Source organism: Tigriopus californicus, chromosome 5, assembly GCF_007210705.1.
Source record: "Tigriopus californicus strain San Diego chromosome 5, Tcal_SD_v2.1, whole genome shotgun sequence".
Classification (NCBI taxonomy): Eukaryota; Metazoa; Arthropoda; class Copepoda; order Harpacticoida; family Harpacticidae; genus Tigriopus; species Tigriopus californicus.
The window spans coordinates 13,101,309-13,124,593 of NC_081444.1; the positions used below are offsets into that span (position 1 = coordinate 13,101,309).

Below are 23,285 nucleotides of genomic sequence, written 5' to 3' on the forward strand. Positions count from 1 at the left end.
CTTGTCTACCCCCATTTTTTAGACGACGTTGAGTACGTATACCGTGATATGTAAGACGCAAAAAGGTTGAATAAGTTAGCTAATTATAGCCTTACAAGAAAGGCCCTCACAAGTCTGACGGATCCCAATTGCCGAAGAACTTGTCATGTTCTCATTGTCTCAATCTGAATAATTCATAACCGTACTTGAACTTGGACAAGCTCTGTTGAGAAAGCAAAACCCATTCCTGAAGCGCTCCAATATTCCCTATGCAACTTGGGCCTTTCCATTGAAATATATCATCACCTTCGTCTAGCGGTTAAACTCCTATTATTTAGCCTTTGGTATCCTGGCAACTTGTCCCACTACCACTTCCAGCCGCCATTGAATGAAAGTTACAAAGCAGCCTTTCGGGCAAGGCCAAGGTTTTTACCGTGAGACATAGCCGGAGAGACAGAGAGAAAGAAAGGCTCCACCGCATGCAGCTACCTCAATTCGAGTGACATGAATGGGCAACCGACGACCATTCGATTACGTTTGCCTTGATCCCAGTTGTTGATCAACGGTCATTGTGAGTGGACTGTGTTGCAATAGGGTTTGTCTCATCCAGGTAACAAATAGATTAGAAACACCATCTAAGATTCATTTGCGATATGTATTTAGTCCTCTTTGGCTACAGGTTACAGGCTATTGCTCAAGCAATGTCAGTGAACGATTAGGTTAGGGGAACAACCGAATTCAAGCGCTAGGACAAGTTATGAGTTTGAGCCAAATTCGGCCTTCCACCCCGAACATGGTCCTTTATGACGAGGATCACGCCAATGGGGTGGAAGTCGCGAATACAGTCGTGGGTGGGCAGACTTCATCCAGACCTGGAACCACCGGATCCTTGGCCCCTCCACCACCTATGCAATATCATACCCCGCCAGATTCGTTGATGAAGGAGTCCGGAAACGTTGGAGGTAGTCCGGGCATTTGGACTATTGAAGGCGAAAAGGTAAGCAGCTAGCCTTATTTTGTTCTGTGATCAGTAAGGTTACTCAAAATATGTAAATGCATTGCTCCGACTAATTCAATTAATTTCAATTCTATTCCATTCGCAATGCTCGCATCATTCTTTTTTTATTTGTACCTATGTATGTTTCACGGTTTTGGCCCAAAACAAGGTCTTTATTGATTTGTCCGTTTATTTGTGATGAAAGTAGGATTTTTCTCCGCCTTTTTATTGCCTGTGATTTTTTCTACTTTTGTTCATTTTTACTAGGTGTCTTTTTCCTTTCTGAACGAGTTGATGCCACCTTTTGACCTTTTGGCGCACACTTTCAAGATAACTTCTTTAACCAATTCATAGCATTAGTTTCTGCGCTCCCTGTTGTATAGAAAATAATTTCATTTTGCTAATCCTAATTGCATTTGTTGAGCAGCCCTAGTATGTGATCAGGTATATCAAAATTGTGTTTCCCTAGGACATCCTTGACGATGATTCTGATCAGGTGATCAACTTTGACGAGGACGACACCAAGATCTTGTTGGAAAAGGAGTTTGAAGACTTCTACGAGGATCATGCCCACAAGTCCGCTGGGCCCGTGGTCTTTGTCTCCAAGACCTTAGGCATGCTCCCGGTTATTTGGACCGAGGAGGAGTCCGAAAACGAATGCAAAAGCTACTTTAACCTCTACACATTTGTGATCTTCATCGGATGGGTGGGTCTGGCCGTGGTCAGCGGACTTCGGGTGGAGGAAATCGGAGCCTTTCCCGGAGATGAATCCATCTCCCCGGACAATGACACCGTTTACCACTTGCGATTCTTGAGCCGGTGCACGTTTGACACGTACCTTTCGTGCACGTGGGTTGGCAGCTTGGTGGCCTTATTATTTGGTGTATTCAAATGCCGCTCGTTTGCAGAGGTAAATTGAATTTGGATCAAATATCATTGTTATGACTAATGATAGTTGATGCCGTCAACGGCAATCATGTGGGTTGTTGATGACGGTGAAGGTTGGTTTGTCCATTGATATAATCAATAGTTAATTATACAGAGGGGAGGACTGTAGCATGAGGGGCAGTAATTAGAGGTATTTCAAACAAAAAATACGCCACATTTGGATAAACAGAGGAGAAGAAATATATCCAAACCTAGATAATAATATATGCTACTGCATTGGTTCAAATATTTACGGTCAGACGTTTGCTACGGCACATATATTTTGAACAAAGTGGCAAATATATCTAATGCAAAATTAGATATAAATTGCTCCAAACATAATAGATTCTGTTGCATACGTAGCTAACCTTGCCGTCACAATTCTTTAAGAATAGATACCCTTAATGAACCCCCAAAAATGACTTCGTGTCTTGCAGCGTTAGTTACGTAGAATGTCTTCTTACAAATCAGTTTTGATATTGACTTGTCATTAACCCGGGGCAAAAAAGTAGAAACCCTTTAGGCGATCTTGCCACTTACTCATGAACAGCTAAGAGCGCTTCATCTTCAATCATAGTTGAACAACATACCTATGATCAAGTAATCACCTCATATCAGACAAATTTGGTGACAATCCGCCTGGTTTATTTTTGAAGGTTCTCATGGGCTTGTCAGAAATTGATGCCCAATTGGAGCTCCAGGGGAAGCATTATGACAAGATCAAGCGTAAAACCCTGTATTGGATCGTGTTTCTGGGAATACTTTTGGTCATCCATGGTCTGTCATTCTACACAATCCTCAATGACAGCGCCATGTTTGATCTGATGCTATTCATCTCGGTGATGTTAGCCCATTGTCTGGTCTTTGTGTTGGACCTGCAGTACCTTCACTTTAGTATGGTCATGTGTAAACGATATCGAATGATCAACAAAATCCTGGTCCATATCACCAAACCATGGACCACATTTCGGTAGGTCTCATTCAAGAACATATAGTAACAAAAAAGCCTCTCATTCGTTGAAGGCTCGTTTTGAGGATGAAAAGCGTTCCTCTTTTAAATGGAATCTTCAACTTTTTTCTTCAGAAATGAAACTCCGCCCAATCACATCTTGCATAACATCTTACAACACCGCTTTGATCAGATCTTTGAACCAGCAAATGAAGACATTTCTATGACCAAGAAGTCTTTGAATGAGAAGGAATTGCCTTTGGCCTTGTTCCTCAAAAGTCCAGACGAGCCTAAACTAACCAAAGAGGAGGAGAACACTTTCATCATTCAGGCAAGGCCGAAAATAAAAATAAAAAAAACACTTGAGTATGAGTTATACACTGATCCGATTACCAATACTTACTGATTGCTTTGTAGATGGATATCTTACGCGGGATCCACGCTGATATGATGGCTCTGGCCAATGAAGTGAACCACTTGCTTGGGTTTCAAATCTTGGTTCACATCATCACAAGTGTGATCTTCGTGGTCATGTTTGGCTACTTCTTCGCAGCGGCGGCCATTGACACGAAATTCTACTGGCCTTATTTGGCCCTTGGCCTCTTATCAGCCCTTCGGATCTTTTTAGTGGGCCATTGGGGCCAACTTGTGGAACAACAGGTAAATTCCGTCTCAATGTTAAAAGATTGAATGCCCACAAAAAATAAGAAGCTCATTATAAATTTGTTGCCGAACATTGAGTTGAAGAGGGTAAAAAGTAGACCATTTGGTCCTCCCAAAGGAGCGCCGTCAATTACTGTGCAGCCAAGCTAAACGTGTCTTGTTCTTATAGTCCCGCCAACCATTCTTGACCATTTGTCAAGTCTCAACAGTGGATGGGAGTCCTCGTTTGGAACGGCAGGTCCAAAAATTGACCATCCAGATGAATCACCAATGCCCGAAATTAACGGCCGCCGGATATTTCAATTTGGGACGCAACATGATCCTGAAGGTAATTATTTAAGCATTAGAGACAGCAAAAATATGCATTTTGTAACGTAAGAGGCTCTCTATTCCCTTTTTTCGCCCTAGCACCAACGTAAAAATTGTGAAATATGTATATGTCAGCAGTATTCAGTAGATTAATAACCACGCTCGTACGTTCTCAGTTCGTTACTTTGATTTACTTTATCGACACACATGTGAAACTCGCAAACACAATTATATGATAATGCAATGTAAATTGGTCTAGCTTGAATAATGAATTGCGCTTTGTTCTATCCCCCTGATATTTGTCTCTAGAGTTACTCTCAAGATATTTCGCATTCAATTTGTTTTCGATTTTTAGCCCATATTTCAGGTTTTACAACAAATTCTTCATGAAATTATCAGTAGATTTTTAAGCATTTTTAAGACCATATTCTTTTGCATATTTTGATCAGCTTTAATGCACATTTTGTACACAATGCGTATTGAATACCCCTTGAGCTTTTGGAGATTACATAAGAGCCCAATAATGACATAATTACCGTCAGATATTCTGTGCAAACATATCGATCATAATTATTGAACAATCATTGCTTTATTTTCAGACAATTGGTGTGGCCGTCGTGTTTACCTTCTTTATGGTCCAATTTCAACGAGCTCGGGACATGATATCCACCATGAATATGGCCAAGACCAAAGGGGAGACCGCATCCTAATACTGTTTTACAAAACTCCTCATATTAGTACCTCAGCATTTCTTTGTTTGTCATTGAAGAAATCTTCTGGGGCTGTATTTTTCCTCTCGATTAATAACTGTGTTTGTAATTAGGACTCTCAACTATATCTGTGATATTGCTCGCAATTTATGATAGCAGGACATGAAGGACCTTTTCTTGTTACTTAAGCGTTAACCCTCTAGTTCCTGTATTTCAAGCTAAACTTAAGATTTCAAACATTCTTGTGAGTTACTCATCATTATATCTCAATGTTCCAATACACTAGTATTAAGATTAATGTGCCGAACTTTTTGCCTACCTTATAAGAAATTCATTGTAGCATGCCAGCGTGTGTCCATATTTTTTGTCAATAAACTTATTCTTATCATTATGAACAAACAATTGTTTAAAAACCAACTTTATTGTAGGCCAAAAAGTGTCACAGACTTCTTAATTAATCTACAATTTGTCTCCTATTCTTTTAATGCGAGTTTTGATTGCCGGTCGAGGTAATTCTGACATCTCTGATGTAAGTCTGAATCGTTGTTGGTACACGTATGTACTTCCAAATTACTAGAGCCTCTACAAATTACAAATAGAAAACCCATATGCAACACATTCCCATCCAAATCATAGAGGAAGCAAAACCTAGAGAGCGTGATGCGAGCCATCCAACCATGCGGACTAGTTTTCAGAGTGAATGAATATCAGCCAGGCTGGCCAGGTTTTTTTCAGCCAGCAATGCTAGCTCGTGCAAAATCAATGCTAAAAAAATGCTAATTGGAATTCGAAAATGCTAGAAAAATGCTACTCTTTTATAAGAAAAGCAAAGTATTCATGGTGCTCATAAAGAACTTCAGTTTCACAATTCAATTATATTTGGCACTCTTTGACAGGATATGTTCAGGCGACATCTTGAAAATTATACTTTTAGAAAAAAAACATTTGAAAAAGGCAAAAATCTAAAGAAAAACCTGGCAGTGAAAATTGATTCAGTTGCGTTTATGATATTCTCCTAATTTTGAACCCTGAGACTTAGAAGGGGACACCAAAAAGCGACAAGTTTTATTTGAGCAAAATGTATATTCAGGATTTGAACAAGGTTTTTTTTACGCACAATTAAAATTGGTCTTATCGGCAAAAAATGTTCATTTTGGGCGAGATTAGATCAAAAAAATAGGATAAAATGTTTTTTGATCGTGCATCATGCTTCAAAGCGGAAGAGCTGCAATAAGTTTCTTTATCCATAGAGCTCAATTGTTGTCAATCTCTTCTATATTGATTTTTTTTGCTATTTGGGAATCTTGTGATTTGGTTTACCTCAAATGTGGGGGGGAATACTTTTCGGAGAACAATGTCATTAACCAAAACATGTATGTTTGTTTGAATTTTATAGTGAAATTAACCCATACTTACATTTACTTAATGATTGGTACTTCTTCATTAAACACTCACTGACCATTTTAATCAATTGTTTAATTTGTGTTAGCCAACCCAAAATCTTTTGGTGGGCCAAAAATCTGTTTACAAACAGAAATTAGGCTAAACCTCCTTTTGCATTGAGAAGCAATTAGAATAAATCATTTTGCATCCTTCATGTAAAGTAAACAGTGGAATTAGCTTTTTGGCTACAGCGTATAAATTTCATTCAACGGGAAAGTGATCCTATGAAAGAACATTGTTAACACCGCCAAATGTAGTTCACTTTCTTTTTTTCTTTTGCTTTTCTTCCCTTTTGGTCATGTTTTGAAATGATGAAGTGAAATAATGCTAGAAAAATGCTAAAATGCTAGACAAGATCTCACAATGCTTGGACTATGCAAATAATGCTAGTTTGGTGCTAAAAACAGAACAATGCTAATAAAAAAATTGCAATGCTAGCGGCTTTGAATAAATGCTAATTTTCAAAAATTAGCATCGAAAAATGCTACCTGGTCAGCCTGATGTCAGCTGAACGGCTGCTAAGGGGTATGTTTTCTAATTGTAGAGGCGCTGCTTTCAATGCGCTGGAGGTACACTGGTTCAGTCATAGAGAAAGCAACTCCTAGAGAGTGCAATGAGAGCTAGCCAGGCGGACTAGTTTTCAGAGCGAATGAATGTCAGCTGGCCGGGTGCTAGGGTATGGTTTCTGATTGTAGAGGCGCTGCTTTCCATCAGCTCGAGTTGCACTGTCCACTGGATATCGATTCAGCTGCAGTAAAAAAACAGAACAAACTCGACTTTTACTCTTCTACGTTACTTCTTCTATGGTTCAGTTACCAATTCAGCTGCAGAAAAAACAACAAGCTTGAATTTTACTCCTTTATGTCTCTTCTTTTATCTGCAAATGTTCCCTTCTGGCACATTACAATAAACAGGTTTGTGCGAGCTGTCCGAGCATTTTTGTTTTCGGTCTAGCATTTGGGCTAACTTTTGGGTGGGTCTAAAGACATATTTCTCGATCTACCCAAAACAGTCCAATGAAAGGCTAAACTGAAGAAAATATGTTCGGAGCAAATTTCGTTTTTTTGGCGACGCATGGGCGTCAGCCAATAGAGCTTCAAGACTGTCTGAATATGCAATTTTAATCGTGGCTATATTAACAAGATGTTGATCAACTTTTCCTTTACGTAGATTTTCTTAACATTTCTCAACTCTGAACATATGTTTAAGCACGACATTTTGCATTTTTATTGCTTGCTCGGCGTGCTCGGGATTGATGTGAGTCGTTTGCCTAAAACCGGATTTAAGAACCTCAATGAGACATGGAGCGAGGTCGACTTGACCCGACAAATTCCAGGCTACTTTCGCCTAACTGCTTTGGAAAATAATTACGCATGATGCTCTTTATTTCACTGAGAGGCTTGGGGAAAAAGTGGATTTCATTACACAGTAGAATGAAAGCAAATAAGAATCAAGAGCCGAGCTCCTCGCGCTCAAAGGAAGTTTTAAGGAAGGGAAAGGCAGTCAACAAAAGATGAAATGGCTTTTGAAAAGAAATGAATCTATTTTTAGGACCAGACCCCCATCGAGTTTTGCGCAGCTTGTCAGAGCTTACCTTGAAGATGAAAACAGGGAAAATTTACGTCAAATTTGATTATCTATGAGAAAATGTTACCATTTTCCAACTCTGGGTTACTTCTACTTCTAAATAGTATCGCGAAAAGTGCGAATTCTTCGTCAAGAAGCCTAATTCATTCCATGAGCAGACCTTGATTTCACGCAACGTTTACAATGAAAATACTCAACCTATTTAAACCATCCTGTTGGGGTGAGCCTGATTAGTCCTCCATTACCTCTTCGTAATTGTAGACTCATCTTCAAATCAATGATGTTCCCTTGTTCCATGCGTTCTATTGAGACGATGTTTACATAAACAGCCTTGTATTTTTTTCAATTTGGCTTAGGTCCAAGTTTTCGATTTGTCAGCTGGGCCCAGTCTAACTTTAAAGGCCTCAACAGAGAAGGCCATCTCATTCTGTCCCACTGAATTGGAACCCAACGACCATGGCTGTTGTGAAACCCTCGTCGTTATGGGCCTCGATTCGACAAGTGTGGGCACGAGAACAATGGATTTGGCGAGATCTCATTCGTCGGTTTCTTTCTGTGCTCGGACTTGGTTTTGCTAATTCAACGCTTTGGCTTCTTTTTGCCATCGCCATGCAAACGATCGAGGCCAACTATGAGGCCTCCTACAAATGCGGTGAGTATTGAATATTTTATGCCTTGAGTACAATGACAGAATATTCTAGCGTAAAGATTTGGACCTTTTCACTTCAATGAGCCCTGGAAAGAAACGAGATGAGAATCTTTGGCAAAATAAATGGCACCATGGATTCTAAGGCTAAAAAAGATGATTTCTTCTTTCTGTTCGGTTAACGAATCTTCAGTCTGTCATTTTGGCGAAAGGTAATCAGGCTCAGAAGGTCCAAATAGTATCAGCATTGCCAAATTTAATGTTTCCTAGGGTAGTTAGTAGTTACTCATTCCCCAACACAATTATAGCTTTTAAATTTCTGAGTAAATCACCATCAAGCATCGAAATGGTAAAATAATAAGTCCAACTTTGTCCGAATCCAATGTCTCGGTCAAGTGCCTAATTTAACGCAGTATACAAAAAGCGTGCATTTTGAGCTTTATGAGCAAGCCTTCTAATGAACATATTCTTGATTGGTGTGATGGTCGTTCCAATAGGCTAATCATTTTTTTCGATCATTTCTACACCTGAGAAAAGAAGTTAAAAACCTAAAACCTAGGTTTTTACTTTTTTCGGGCACATTTTGAACAGAACATATAACCTAAACGTCGTTTTCTGGGGGGGGGGAATCCTTTCTTTTTGTACATTTTTGACATTTTTCATGCTCACTTGTTAAAAAAGTCTTGAAAAAGCAGAAAACAAAATTGAAATATGGTTATAAATGTGAGCAATCCTTCCCATGAGATTAAAGATTGGTCACTGCACATCAAATCCAAAACTGTCTTAATGGACGAAAAATCTCACGGCACCTAGCTTCTTATTCATTTTACAAAAACATGCATTTGCTTTTTTTTTTCAACAGATGAAATTTATGATATCATCTCCTGAGCACAGTTTTATCAAAATTTACATATTTCTTTACTTTTTCAAACAAATTTTACTGTTTTTTCCCACCTTTTTGTGACTGATTTTGCTACTTTTTTGTCAAATTTTGAACTGTTTCATTACCTTTTTTTGCTGTTTTTTTTTACCTTTTTACTGAGGTCTAATTCATGGCATGTCCAAAGGAGTTACATTTAGCATGGATTTTCCTCCCCCTCCAAGTTAGGAATTTAACTACACGTGTGATGCAGATTGAAGTTGCTGTAAGCTAAATCATCAGCATAACATGATAGCACTTTTGTAGCACCTCACTTGGCTCTTGTAACACTTGTTTTAAAAACCACTCTCTGTCAGAGAAACCATTCTCTGAAATTTTGATCAATATTGAGAACCGAACAAGCCATTGTTATCCAAAGTGCTTGTATATGTAAAGCATATCTTTGAGGTTCGTACTTAAATGCAAGCAATAGTTTTGGGGCCATAAATGACTGTTATTGTATTGCGATGAAAGCGATCACTCAGCACTTCAATGTGGAGTTCTGCGCAAATTCAAACCCACTAAAGCTGAGGCGTCAACAAGATTGGCAAGAACACGAAATACTTTAAAAAGTTATCCTAGATTATGACATTGGGTACCCCATGGTCTAGTTAGGCACCAAAGGTAACAGTTCACTAGTGGAAAAATTGCCTCTTTGAGTGCGATAAAAAGTTACGCGCTAAAGTCGTTAACAACTCGCTGAACATCAACTCAATTTTTCATCCAACAACGTGTTTGGTGGATATCTTCATTCACGAAATGCATCATCACGTTTTTGCTCATCCTTTCTTATTGCCTCAGGAGTGAAAAGGGTGCAAAGGCAATTTATCGAAGCTCTGTGGAACGAAACAAAAACCTTGTCCGAGTCCGATTGGAAAAGTTTGGCTCGACACCATTTGATGAACTTCGAGGATCAACTCCACGAGGCTGTGGAGGCTGGAGTGCATTCCTACTCGGGCCAAAAGGCATGGACCATTTCCAATGCTCTTCTATTCAGTTTCTCCGTGGCCAGCTCGGCAGGTAAATAACTCAATGTCTGATTCACTCTAGTCACCGTTTATACGTATAGTGTCCATTGGCAATGCCCCTCCACACGCAATGGTCTAGGATGGAAGGCCTAGTAACAACACGAGTCGAGTAAAGAAATCTCGTAGCAGTAAAACACGATATGTGAATGAATGTTCCAGGATTTGGTGTCTTGGTCCCGTCGTCCCCGGTTGGCATGGCACTTATGCTAATAGCCTCATTTATTCTCTGTCCCGTGTTCTTCGCCCTGCTCACCGAGATTGTGGCTGTTCATTTGACATGTATCAAGTGGCTGTCGTTCGTGATCACAAATTACCATCAAGACCAATTGCCGGTGGTATCATCCCAGGTACATGTTCTTTAAGAATGTTCTCCTTTTGTTCCAATAACCTTCAGGCCTTCAGCAGCAGAAGGTGTCGGCCACAGCTAGAACACAAGGCCTTGGCATCTCTTCGATGAGGGTACCTCTCGTTTGCAAGGTATTGTAGGCACATGATGGTCTGGGTAACTTCTAGATAGACTCCGGGATTAACGAACTACCAAAGTTGGGGAACGGAGAGGAGAAAGACAGAAAGACTCGTTTCCCTTTGTCCACCTAAATCCCCTTGGTGTTAGTGCTAGAGCCGAACATATTTGATCCACAATTTTCCTTGTTCTCCAGGAAAAGGCGACAAGTTTGGCATGGCTTCTCCCTATCCAAGCATTTGCTACAAGTGGGCAACGAGATCCTCTGGAAACACAACTGGATGAGAATAACGACCCGAACCAACGTGAAGGCCTCTCCAAAGACCATTTTGTAAATGAAATTAGAGTTCGCCGAGGGGAAGAAATGTCACTCCTAAGAGGTAAGGAAAGTCACTGCTCAGGCAAATGGTCCTCTGCATTGCACCAAGGCTTGACAACGATTTATTTTATGGCTCAGCTCAGCTCTGGAGGCATCATCGTCTGGCAATATTTATACAGCTCTTGATTGTCCACTTTGGGAGAGGAAACTATGATGATGCCCTGACTTGAAGTGAGGTTTGCTTGCAGATATCAGAAGGGTGCCATTGGTTCTGCTGTTGGCATTGCTGGGTCTTTACCTGATTTGTGGTTCCTTCGTGTTGTGTGTGGCCACCCAAGTACATCCGGGATTAAGTATCCTTCAACTTTGGAACACCATTACTGCCATAGGGTTCGCGGAGTATTCGCCATTGGTAAGGCTTAAGTCTTGATACGGCCTTTGAAGGCCATAAAGAACATACAACGAAGGCCATACAGTGACGAATGGCCACAACACGGATCTGTGACAACCTTGAGTTTTCTTTTATCCAGTGAAGAGTGGTGAAAATCCTCTCTCCACTGTTTCGACACGTTTTGCTGTCCACTCTTTCAAAACCAATTTTCTTGGCCTTTTGAGAAGGTTCTTCTTCATTCATGATTAATGTAATCATTATTGTGTCTTCACTCAGGATTCCAGCGTTTTCCTGGTTCTTCAATTGTGTTCAGTTGTCGGGGGAATGGCCCTGTTCTCGATTTATGTGTCTAGATGTCAGGTAAGGATAAATAATGATTGGCAGGCCAACGATCTAAGGCCATCCACTTTACAAAAATATGCTCTACATTCCAGAATATGGTCTTGCAAGCTAAAGACGCGTGGTTGTTCAAGCACGCCCATTGGAAGAGATCTTGAATTAATGTGGAAATGATGAGTCAATTGTCAATTTATTGAATGTCAGAGGGAAAGGATCAACAAACAGTACATACTGAATGTGAAAGAATGGTTAATATGGGAATCTCATCGGGAGAGAAAGTATCTAATTATTACTATGAATCATCTGGTCAAACTGTGATGTGACTGCAAAATATATCTATGTATAAGGTGGCTTCGACTCCGCGGAGCGTTTATGGGTACTTGTTCTGGGATCAGGATCAGCTCTTGTGGAACGCTCAAAACTTTCCACTGGATAACAATAAATAGGAGGCGATCCCGTTTTCGAATCGGAGGCCTTCTTGGCCCTTGGTGATCCACGCAATGCTTTTGAATGATACCTGTAAGGAAACCAAGGCTTTGTTATTACGCCTCGCTCTCGACAGTAATACCATTAACACAAATATTTGCCCACCAAATATTCCAAAATAGATGGAGTACAATGACCAAATCCGCTTCCAAGCGTTCTTTAGTTTGCCTGTAGGTCTTAGGAATAGGATGGCGAACAGATTCGTGACTCGTTAGGGTCCAATCTACTTCATGGATCTTACTTAATGACTTGTTTTTTATTGCTCGTTCTCGACACCAGAACGAAAAAATTTATAGTTGCCACCGGTTCCACGTCAAATGTGGTGCAGTGACCGCCGAAAGGCGCCAAGATTGATTAACCATCATCGTTTGTTTGGTGGCTGTTTTTTGTTAAATGTGAGACAAAATACTGTAGATGGCTATATATTTATATATATATGAGATGAATACTCCCCACCCCGTTTCATGGCTATTCCATTACATTGCTCTTTCGCCCTTGTCGTTTCTTGGAAGGCCCCGACTAAATATATTTACACAGCATATAAAGTCTTATCAAGTAAATCAAGTGAGCTTGAGTGCATTTCGCCACCAGAAGTGGCAAGTGAAGTGAGAATAGAAACATATGAAGAGCATGTTATATGTAGGTATATGTAATACAAGGGCACTCGAGTTTGCCTCGGAGCCAAGGCTTTTGAGCTGTTGAGGTAAAACCAATCTGTGCTTCACGTTCTCGAGTGCAATGGGACCAAGTCAGGCCATCACGCCATCTGACATTATTTCCCCACGATATCCACAAAAGTTGCAACTGTTGTTGATGTGGCTGTCGTCATGGCGTGAGGCGTGTTGTTTTGCTGGACAAGTGGTGGTGAGGAATGCGAGGCATTCTAATAACCGGTCTTGGCTTTTGGAACACATTTCTCAAGTGTAACTCAGACTGGTGCGACATTAGCTGCTTGGGCTAAAAACACCAAGGGTAACCAAATTGTAGACGCATGCCTCGGCAACATCGTGGGAAAACAAAACCACAGGGAATACAAAAAAGGGGCCGTGAAGTTGTAGGGGAAACCTGACCTAACAAGCGATTGTCCACTTTTCCATTATATCATGGCCTTGTTTCATCTTGAATGGGTCTTTGTCACGGCGAAATCCGTCGTTTATTACTGGAACCCCATTCTAGGGTCCTTGGGTGTATTCATCATAGAATGTGAAGTCAGTGTACGTACTTAATCCTGGCACATCCCCATCTTGACACCTTGGATCTCGTGGTAGATTTGTCATACTACAAAGGCACAATGTTGGCTCCTTTTTGTACCTTCAGCGAGTGTTATCCCGACAGACCTCTTAGGTAATCTTTTAGGATTGGGCATGCTCGAGAAGCCTCTCGACTTGTGGTTCTTTTTTCTGCAACCGTCAGCATTTGCATAATACCTTCATCCGATTTCCTAAGCCACAGCTTCAATCTTTCGCTTTCCTTTCGACTTTTCAAAAAAATGGAGCACTTCACTTTCAACTGAAAAACGTATCTGTTAAGTTTTTCTTGGATTTGGTAATGAATTTTACATCCAATATCATTCTTATCAAAAACATTTACATTAGCCATTCCTTCCTTTATAACTTTGCGCATAACGTGGAATTTCCAATGGTCGTGGTTCTCGTTTGTAATCGGAATGGAGCGTATTTCTACAAGTAGAGGCTGGTAAGCTTTAACCGAACCCATCTTTTTCGACAACAGTGTATATGGAGCAGCTCATGAGTATTAATGAAAACCGTTAATGAGTCGCAAGAGAGCATTAGGCCTAGCTGTTTTGTTGTAGCAACGCAATTTGATGGACCGAGAGTGAATAAACATGAGGCACATAAAGTTCCTGGACCACTGGTTCCAAGGTTCCTCGAGCTAAACATCGTGGCCATTAGAACTTTTGGGCCCGATTATTTTGTAATTGAGTACTAATTTGAACGAATTACTGGCCCTTCCTTACCTATAACCAAATTAAGATGGGCCCAAGATTACTACTACCACGGTACTTTGTGTCACATAATGATCGTACTTTTCCACTGTACTTCGTAGAACAGTAATGAACTGGGCCAGAAGTTCTAGCTGTATTCAATATCCAAGAGATCCTTGTATTCACTAATGCAATTAAACTCCGTGGTAACAAGGAAACAGACCCGTCCAAGAGTGGAGTGGTCCTTGGGGTTTCTTCCATGCTCACTCTACCATGTCTCTTCTGAAAAGCAGCATTCAGAGGAGGAGAGCAGGAACTGCGCAAGCAGAAAAGCCCCTAGATTTCGCCTTCGCCCAATTCCTTGTCCCAACGTTCGCCACATATCCTGACACATCCCGGCAAAATCTGGAAATGGAGAAAGTTTCCTGGCTGTCCTTTTTTGGCCTGCCTTTGACTTGAAGGGCACAAAAAGTACAACCAATGCATGTTCGCGTGATATTATTTGAAACGCTCGCGCATCGTCCATTCTCAGATGATGCATTTCTTCGTTAGATCTGTTTGAGCTTGAGAACACAACGCTTGGAACGAACGGTCTTTGTCTCTTGTTCAGTGTTCCAGATTTCTCACGCTTTCTAACCTCGTTGATTAGGCCGCTAGAAAAGCGCTGGTAGCAAGTCAGCCTAATGGCCTCTAGGAAATTGTTATCGACTATATCATATCCTGAATGTCGAGGCGTTCTCGAGTTTGGCCTTTGTTTTGGGAAACTGATAACTTTTCCAGACACGAACTGAAAACAAAGACCCTCCAAGAGCCCCAACAACTAACCAACATGGTACCACCTTTTTGAACGTGTCTCGTCTGAGACTAAACTAGTATTCATTGCATTCTCCTCCATGTTTCAAATGTAGCTCAAAATGATATTGTAATTCACATGGGTTGGTTTGGCGATGCAAAATCAAGCAAATGTGATATTCAACCTGCACCTTTTTTTGTTGCTTCCCGTTCCATTTTACGAGCATTTCGTAAACATTGAAATATCAGAATTTCGTGCAAAATGCATCTCAGTCATCATTCATACTTCCTGTCTTGTCTTTCATTCTTGATTATTCTTTCAAATCCGGTCTTGGTAGTAAATATCTTGCGCTAGATTGTGTGCTCTATGTAAATGTTTGATATTCGGAAATCCAATGAGGAAAACACATCTAATATTTGGACCTCCATGGCCCTTCAGGTGGATGTACACATTTCAATGTGGCTCTATTTGGTTTATTTCCACCCAAACTATGAATGATTAGGATAAAGGCTATGACATGTAAAGCTTAAAGTATACGATAAAGTGGATCTCAACTTCAGAAATAAAGCTGAACAGAATTTAACCCACGCTGATAACTCATTTGCCAGAATTACTCTACAAAAAAGTTTGACCCTATGTTTATCGATGGCAATATTGTGTTTTAATTACAAAAGATTGTTAGCAACCGATTGTTGCAACATTATAGAACAAGTGAAAGCGCTCTCAATGTGAAAGAATCTAAAACAGAAAACGATGTTGAGGAATTGATAAGAGTGCAGTATAATGCCATTTTCAGCCTCAAGTTTTGCTTGCATTAAGTGGAAGATCGCCTACAGCAGCTTTGAAGCGGTCTGTTAGCCAAGAAGCCGTTCCCTTTAGTGCTGTAGTGGTGCCTGAGAAAATGCACATTCCACGTACGTCAAGGCCTCAACGTTGTGAGTACAAAAGGAATGAACGATCAACCAGAGCCACGTTTGAGAATTGAAGAGCTCAAGTCTTGGATACGGCGCACACGATCCACTCAGAATCCGCTTTTCCATTGCTTGGAAATGCACCCTCAAATTTGGGTCACTCCATTTCACTTTAATGAATGTTCGAAAAAGGACTTGGAGCGAAACGCGGGCATTGAGAGATCTCGCCTTAGATTGAATCTAATCGCACAAAGGCCGTTTCGAAAGGCCGTGAAAATACCAATCGGCGCGCTATCTTTCGAGCATTGCCTCGAAGACGTTGTTCCCAAAGAGACGCTTTCCACCTTTAGTTGTATCTTTTCGAAATGACATTTCTTCCAAGGAGCTCTTGGATTGTCTGGGCACTGTGTAGTATGTGGGTACGTAAGTAATGCGAGTCTCCCTTAGGTTCAGACGGCTCTAACTCTTGCATCCCATACAGCTTCTTCCTTGAAGTCGTTTGTCGGGTGGAGCAAAATCCTGATCCATTTCCATCAGGTCTGCTAGTTTGAGCTCAAGCCGGTCCATTTACTGCCAAAGAAACATACAGTATTGGTCCAAAAACAAACGCTAAAGCAGCGATCCTGAGAGCGAGAGTGCCAGTAGATAGATCTGAGGGCTCATCAAAAGTTTACCCATTTTAAAAAAGCCATCGTCTTGGCACTTGAGCCGAGAGTCGAGAGAGATCTAGTACAGTCCTCCTTCTTGGCCACTAGCATGTCTAATGCGACATGAAATAAAGGCTGCTGTCCTTTTCGGAGACCAAAATGATTGGATGTGGAATGAGGATAAACCATCTCGAAGTTGAACAAGAGACACAAAAGAAGCAATGACCATGGATTTGCTGAAGAACATGCGTCCTCTGGGCGTTCCATGTTCCATTTTCAGCACTCAGTCGACAATGAAGGCTTTTTACACTCTGAAGAGATTGGAAGCACCTCTACCAGGCAAACAAATCTGAAAACGGAGACAGGCCTATCTCGACGACAAGTTTAGCTAAAGTTTATGATGATGGCACTTACATCTAATTCACGAGGCCCTTTGATGTTGCAGTTTCTCTGTTCCCGAGTGTAAAACTGATTTTGAGAACATGGCAAGTGGCTACAATCTGTTGTCCTGGCTGGCTTTTTTATATTGAACGGCGGATACACGACCGTCATGGTTAGCTCTCAGCACTGAAGATCTAACCTACGCATTTTTGGTGACAAGATGGCTTCTTTTTTATCGAGCAGATGTCTATGATTACTGCACTGTTTAGACATAATGATCTCAACCGGCCTTGGCTCTTTTACCATGAAATTACTCACTCACCTGTCGTCTCTGTAAGGAGGAGGGTTCCATCATCACTCTTGTGTGAAGAGGCTGGACGAATTGTCCAGCGTCAGGGGCGTCAATAGCAACTCAACGGAGGTCGAGTTCGAGGTCGAATTGGCCGCATTACTCTCCCCCAGAGTGAACTTGACCATCCCGTTCCAGCCCGAAGATATCAGGCCCCAAACGCGAAGCTCAGGTGGCAGGTACATTTTTCCCAGGAGGATGACCCAGAACACGAAGAACCCGATGATGCCAATGCACATCACGAAATGAAAGTTGGTCCATTGGGTCTTCTCTTCGGACTTGAACATGGTGAAATCCAAGTCATGGTGATGGTTGGCACTGGACACAGCGGTGGTATTAACCGTTGGATGGGCATTGGAACGTAGAGGATGACTGGAGATCACAGCTATGCTGGTCAGCTCATGACCTTCACTCTCCTCAATGCTGTTCTTCCGGCTGGATTGGTTTTGCTTCTCTAAAGGCTGGTACGAGGAACTGGATCGGGAGATCATTTTGGCGGCTTATGAAGTTTCAGAAAGGGGCAAGAACTTGAAGGCTAGGCCATAAAGACAATTTATGGGCCCGGGCTGTCAGTTTTCGGCCCGGGGTTCTACAGTGAATCCAAGGTCAAGAAGGCATTTCAGGGCACGTCCAATTGTTAAAGAGAATACTGATTGGACCCTATAGAGAAGGAAAGAGAAATAGAGTACATTAGGCTGTTAAGTTCCGTTATTGATTAGGACAACGCCTAAATCAATACCTGTTAAAGAGAAATTAGACAAGTTAACATTGACATTGAAACGATCAGTATATGATGCAAAAGGCTTGAACCATAATTGCACTAGGTCTAAACTCGAATTTGCCATTTAATCGCATCCTCAAATTCTAAAACCACTGAGACTCTCAAGCAATTTGAACAGTGAAATGGTTTTTCAAAGGTAGTTGTTATCATTTACTTTCCGAAATCTAAGTAATTTCAATTTTTATTGAAGGTGCATTGAAATTGATTCATCTTGGCCAAATCCAATATCGACCCAAAGCCATAGTTGAGAATGTCAGTGGCAAAAATCCATTTTAAGCAAACTAACTGAAACACGCTTTTCTTCTTCAATTCAAGTTTCTCTTTCGGGCAACTGTAAGCATGTTTTTCGTTGAACTGCATTAACTATGTCGTCAAAATAATCTTCAAGTGGCTTTTTAAAACTTGGTCGGCAGCCCAATTGATGTCATTTAGAAAGTTAGGCGTCCCTTCCACCCAAGTTAATGGGGGAAAGCTGCCTGCCAACCCTTAGAGTGCGTGCTGTGGAAGACTTTCAAGTCTCACCTGGCTCTCACTCTAAAGGGTATTCTCGTCGTACTCGTACTACGAACTAACGGCCCTCAGATTAAAATTGCGGTGCTTTTACCCGGAGACTAATTGAAAGTTCGAGGAACCATCTACCAAAAAATATCTGGACCTTGGAAATGAATCACACAATAGGCTGCACCATCATCAATTTATTCATTAATCAACGCATCACTCAACTCGAGCATCCACAAACACAAACATCAAGAAGACCTTGGATGGGCCGCTCTCAAACATGGCTAATGGACCCTTGAAACCCACGTGACAACCTGCCCGTCTTTTGTTCCATTGAAAGAAGTTTTGTAATGACATTTCGTGGGGTCCCTGAGAACACTGAAGAGCCGACAGTAGGATGGATCATTTATTTTTCCTCTCTCCCACAAAACGTGCGACCCACCTTTCCACTACTTTTCTCCTTTTCTTTCTGATAGAAGACAGAACCCATTTTCATCAATGTGTGAACCAATAATGACTAACCACCCACCAGAGTCAAACAAGATGAATAATGAACTATCGTACATTCAAGGCAATAAAATGATGTTCAGCCGTAAGCTTCTTTTCATGGATTACTACTATAATAAACTTGAGAGGAAAGAAATATCTTTGCCGAGACTGATCGATGAGCATGAGAGTTATTAACCGGTTTTTGGGAGACAATGCCATATAACAAGGAAAGCTTAGGGACCTCTGAACCAGAGAGCCTGGGCTAATACCTGCAAGTGCATGAGCTTAGGAGAAGCTTGGCCGCCTATACATAATTGGACCCTCACTCTTCTAATTTGTTTTGTTCCTTGGCCTTTGACAGTTGCTAGAGCGGCTTTTCTAAAGTGTCACCAAGATTTGGCTGAGTGTGTATCATGGACGAATTCTTTATGTGAAACCGAGCCTCTCACCATCGGGCTGGCAAGGTTGGTGTCCAACAGTGTTGGGAACTTAGCCTTTCTGGAGGTGATGTCCGCACACAAATTGTCCTTCTTGGTCAAGGACTGGTTAAGACCCTATTGTCCTTGGCCCGACATCCCTTTAGAGTATTTGCGGTCAAGCACCTTTGTCCGGCTCCCAGATCAATGCCATCAACGACCGGAAGTGCCAAAAATCTGTTGAATTCCCCTCTTCACTTTTTCCATGTGCATTGAACAATACCAGTCATACTCACTGTGATATCACTTTTAGTCAACTATTTTTTACTGGTTTCTAATCGATTCTTTGGAATGATTTCCCAGTAGGCCATGTTTGATAAAAAATTGGTCCGATGATGAGTATAAGTTTGCCGCTCTGCAACATCCCTGAACATAAGGTTGGTCAGGCATTTAAACATGCAGATAATCATATAGCGCTCCCATCTTCTTTACACAATGTATAGTTCCAAGGATTTGAGCCGATTCCAATAACTCAAATCAGGGTTGGCAAATGGGTTAATCCCGGGGCGGTTTTTTAGGGTTTTAATGGGCGGGTGGGACGGGTTTTTTGCTTGATGGGTTTAATTGGTTTTTTAATTGGACGGGTTTTATTAATTTTCAATCGAATTTTAAAGTTAGACCCTTTTTCAATTTTGAGCCAAAGACAACCAAACTTGCTAAGAAAAGTGCTCCATTACCTTACTTTTTAAAAATAGTAACGCCATACCAATAGAGGTACTTTGGAGGGGGAATAAGACGACTTGTCTCATTTCAGAAGTAAAGAGGCGAATTTTTCAACAGCAGAAGTAAAAAGTGTTTGATAGTTGCCCAGCTGATTTAGGGTTAGTGCATTAGTCAAAGAACTGGAGCAAATAAGCCACTGCATTTGAGACGCAATAAAAAAAAATCCGTGAAGGAAACCCAAAGAAAGATTGCGAATTAATCCATTCGTAAAAACTCGCCCATGGGCGGGTTTTGGGCGGGTTTTGGGTTTTTTATCCAACATGTGGGTTTTAGCCAACCCTGACTCATATGGCTCATGCCTGCAATATTTCGCGTGAAACTCCTCTGCGCTCTTTCAATCTTACTTAGACCTTCTGCGGTCATGGGAGTCCAAACGGGGGGGAAGCATACTCCAAGTGCTTTTACCGTTTTGACATTGTTCTTTTACATATATTTACTATTGTTTGGTTTGTATAATGCGTATAAACCATATTTACATTTATTTTTACGCCATGACATGACCAAGTGTCGTAACAAAAGATTTAAACAGTCGATGTCCCAACCAATGGTTAAGAGCAATTATAGAATACCAATTCTGACACAATGAACCTTTTCAATGGATGGGGGGGGGGTGTAAAAATGCTCGCTTCGCTCACGAAGATCACCAAAATTCTCAATTTGTCATTTTGAACCACGATTTATCAATATCACAATAATACCAATGCTGCATAAAAAACTACGATGTTCGTAATCCAAACACAGATTCGTGCTCATTCTAAATACGAATAAGAGCATTGTGAACTACCTCATACTGAGGTTTGTGAGTGGGATCCTGAATAGGGCGGAGGTGGAGACGAAGGCGGAGGCAGCGGCTCATTTGTCCCACTGGAGCCCTAACCTGGGCCGCGTCTGGACAAATGGGAGGAATTGGCCCTTCGGATCTCTGCCCCCGCCATGAAGCCCTGAGTCCACCCGAAGGAGAATCCGACGACGCCGCCGACGACACCGACGCTGATGACGGCCATGACACCGACGCCGATGACCCCGATGAGGCTGGTGTTATCGAAACCTCCATATTTGGACATTTCGTCTTGAACGTTAACTCGAGAAAAATGCAGAACACGTTGAAAAGAACAACAACAGTTGCCAGCTTGTGACCAGCCTCGCTAGCGCAAGCGTCATCAGACCACTACACAATGACTAATGATGGGTCGAGCCCAAAAAAGTCGGCTCGAAAGTCGGAGTTGGAGCATAAAAAAGAGTCGAGTCGACTTATGAGTTGTTTTCTCAGGAATGAGAAATTGGCAGAAAAACGAACGAAAATTATGCTTTTACAAGAAATCAAACAACTTTTTTTGCAAAAATGAATGCTAAAAATAGGTAAATGGGTGATTCATCAAAAGAGTCGACCTTTTCATTGTTTTGATTCGGTTCAATTGAATTTGTCTTGAAAACCCGGCTCGGAGCGGCTGTAGAGTCGACCCATCACTAACAACGACTACAGACTAAACTCAGACCGGCTGGACTAGCCTAGTTGTAGCACAGAGTTACCAGAGCCGTCTTTCTCGGGGAACCTCGGCCATCTTTTTCGAGGATAATTGACCTGGTCCGACGTGTTTTTTTCGTACGGCTGAATCTACCCGAAGAGAAGGAGGTTCTTCCCAAACAACTCATATTTCCCTGAATAGCAATTAGTTATCACTTCTACATGGTTTCATGCTTGGCCCTTCAGCGTTGTAATCACTAAGGGCTTTTGCAGACTAGAAACCAGACCAGTTCATGCATTGAAAAAGAACTTCTCATCAGTACTCATAATAGATAAATGTTAAAAACATTAATGTGAGGTTGCCCACTGTCTTTCTGAAACTTTAATAGCATATATATGAGAATGGTCTTGTTCTTGGTTCTTCTTTGTCTCTGCTCATGTGCTCAGTAACGCTTCATGTATTTGAACGAGTTTTCTTGGGCCATCAGCATATTGCATAAGTATTGAGCACTTTTTGTAAATCAACATCAAAGTATTCACGAAACTTCAACAAGCTATTCCAATCTAGACTGCATTCAAGTCAACGTTGCGAGGTTCTTCAACCATTGTTTGGGCCATAGACCACTGGAACTCGTGATTCTAGTGGTCTATGACCGAACGCAGAGTAACCGCGTGTGCCGAAGGCGAAAACGTGAAACACCTTTTTAAATTGATGAATTATAAATCAAAACAAAAAATTATATAATAGTAAAAATGTGATGGAAAATGAAACTTTAGTGAGATTTCACCAGGAATCCCCCTTGTGAACAATTGAAATGAGTCAGAATCGCTATCCTATAACTAGTGTTAAAGCTCTCATTTGTAATGGTAGCGGAGCGTATTTCTATAAGTAGAGTTTGGTATGCCAAAAACGAGCACACTTAATCTCCATCTTTTTTTGACAACACTGGATATGGAGCAACTAATAACTATTAATGAACACCATTAATGAATCGCAAGAAAGCATTAGGCCCAACTGCTCGCTGTACAACGCGATTTGATGGACTGAGAGTGAAAAATCAAGAGGCACATAAAGTTCCTTGACCACCGGCCGGTTTCAAGGTTCCTCGAGCAAAACATCGTTGCCCTTAGAACAATTGGGCCCGATTATGTTGCAATTGGTTACTAAATTTGAACGAATTACTGGTCCTCCCTTATCTATGACCAAAGATTACTACTACCACGATAATTTGGGTGACATAATCATCGTACTTTGCCAATGTCTTTTGGAGAAGAGAACTTGATTATTTTGGGGCGTACTCAGATTTGGTTTTAAGAGATCTCGCCGGATTCGATCTAATCGAACAAAGGCCGTTTCGAAAGGCCGTGAAAATGCCAATCAACGAGCTATCTTTCGAGCATTGCCTCGAAGAAGGTGTTCCCAAAGAGACGCTTTCCACCTTTAGTTGTATCTTTTCGAAATGACATTTCTTCCAAGGAGCTCATGGATTGTCTGGGCACTATGTAGTATGTGGGTATGTAAGTAATGTGAGTATCCCTTAGGTTCAGACGGCTCTAACTCTTGCATCCCACACAGTTTCTTCCTTGAAGTCGTTTGTCGGATGGAGCAAAATCCTGATCCATTTCCATCAGGTCTGCTAGTTTGAGCACAAGCCGGTCCATTTCCTGCCAA

At 41.3% G+C, this 23,285-nt stretch overlaps 2 protein-coding genes and 1 long non-coding RNA gene across 4 annotated transcripts in view; 2 read left to right on the forward strand and 1 right to left on the reverse strand.

Annotated features, from left to right (window-relative positions):
• Positions 1-448: 448 nt before the first annotated feature.
• LOC131880627 (putative gustatory receptor 28a) lies at positions 449-4,936 on the forward strand. 2 transcript variants are annotated; one of them, XM_059227305.1, is made up of 8 exons: positions 449-589; positions 666-976; positions 1,446-1,886; positions 2,560-2,873; positions 2,988-3,183; positions 3,270-3,512; positions 3,685-3,843; positions 4,424-4,936. In XM_059227305.1, exons 2-8 carry the CDS (start codon positions 737-739, stop codon positions 4,532-4,534), a joined length of 1,704 nt encoding a protein of 567 aa, XP_059083288.1. In that variant the 5' UTR covers positions 449-589; positions 666-736; the 3' UTR covers positions 4,535-4,936. The 2 variants fall into 2 exon arrangements, with proteins under 2 accessions (XP_059083288.1, XP_059083290.1); XM_059227307.1 differs by having other exon boundaries at positions 461-589; positions 659-976.
• Positions 4,937-7,920: 2,984 nt separating this feature from the next.
• LOC131880710 (uncharacterized) lies at positions 7,921-11,902 on the forward strand. Its single transcript, XM_059227394.1, has 7 exons — positions 7,921-8,216; positions 9,931-10,149; positions 10,317-10,504; positions 10,817-11,000; positions 11,188-11,351; positions 11,607-11,690; positions 11,765-11,902. The coding sequence occupies exons 1-7, from the start codon at positions 8,021-8,023 to the stop codon at positions 11,825-11,827; spliced, it is 1,098 nt and encodes a 365-aa protein (XP_059083377.1). The 5' UTR covers positions 7,921-8,020; the 3' UTR covers positions 11,828-11,902.
• LOC131880712 (uncharacterized) overlaps positions 11,844-23,285 on the reverse strand; it is an 11,669-nt gene continuing 227 nt past the window's right edge. Inside the window, exons 2-3 of the long non-coding RNA XR_009373289.1 lie at positions 17,155-17,841; positions 11,844-12,186 (exon numbers count right to left, since the gene is read on the reverse strand). This is a non-coding gene — a long non-coding RNA (uncharacterized LOC131880712). The remainder of the gene's footprint in view (positions 12,187-17,154; positions 17,842-23,285) is intronic.

Excerpts from the sequence above, each read along its gene's own strand:
- LOC131880627 (XM_059227305.1), top strand. The coding sequence starts at position 737 with ATGAGTTTGAGCCAAATTCGGCCTTCCACCCCGAACATGGTCCTTTAT. Across the intron at positions 3,513-3,684 it reads GCCAACTTGTGGAACAACAG|TCCCGCCAACCATTCTTGAC; the intron begins GTAAATTCCGTC and ends TTGTTCTTATAG. Across the intron at positions 3,844-4,423 it reads GACGCAACATGATCCTGAAG|ACAATTGGTGTGGCCGTCGT; the intron begins GTAATTATTTAA and ends CTTTATTTTCAG.
- LOC131880710 (XM_059227394.1), top strand. The coding sequence starts at position 8,021 with ATGGCTGTTGTGAAACCCTCGTCGTTATGGGCCTCGATTCGACAAGTG. Across the intron at positions 11,352-11,606 it reads TCGCGGAGTATTCGCCATTG|GATTCCAGCGTTTTCCTGGT; the intron begins GTAAGGCTTAAG and ends GTCTTCACTCAG. Across the intron at positions 11,691-11,764 it reads TTTATGTGTCTAGATGTCAG|AATATGGTCTTGCAAGCTAA; the intron begins GTAAGGATAAAT and ends TCTACATTCCAG.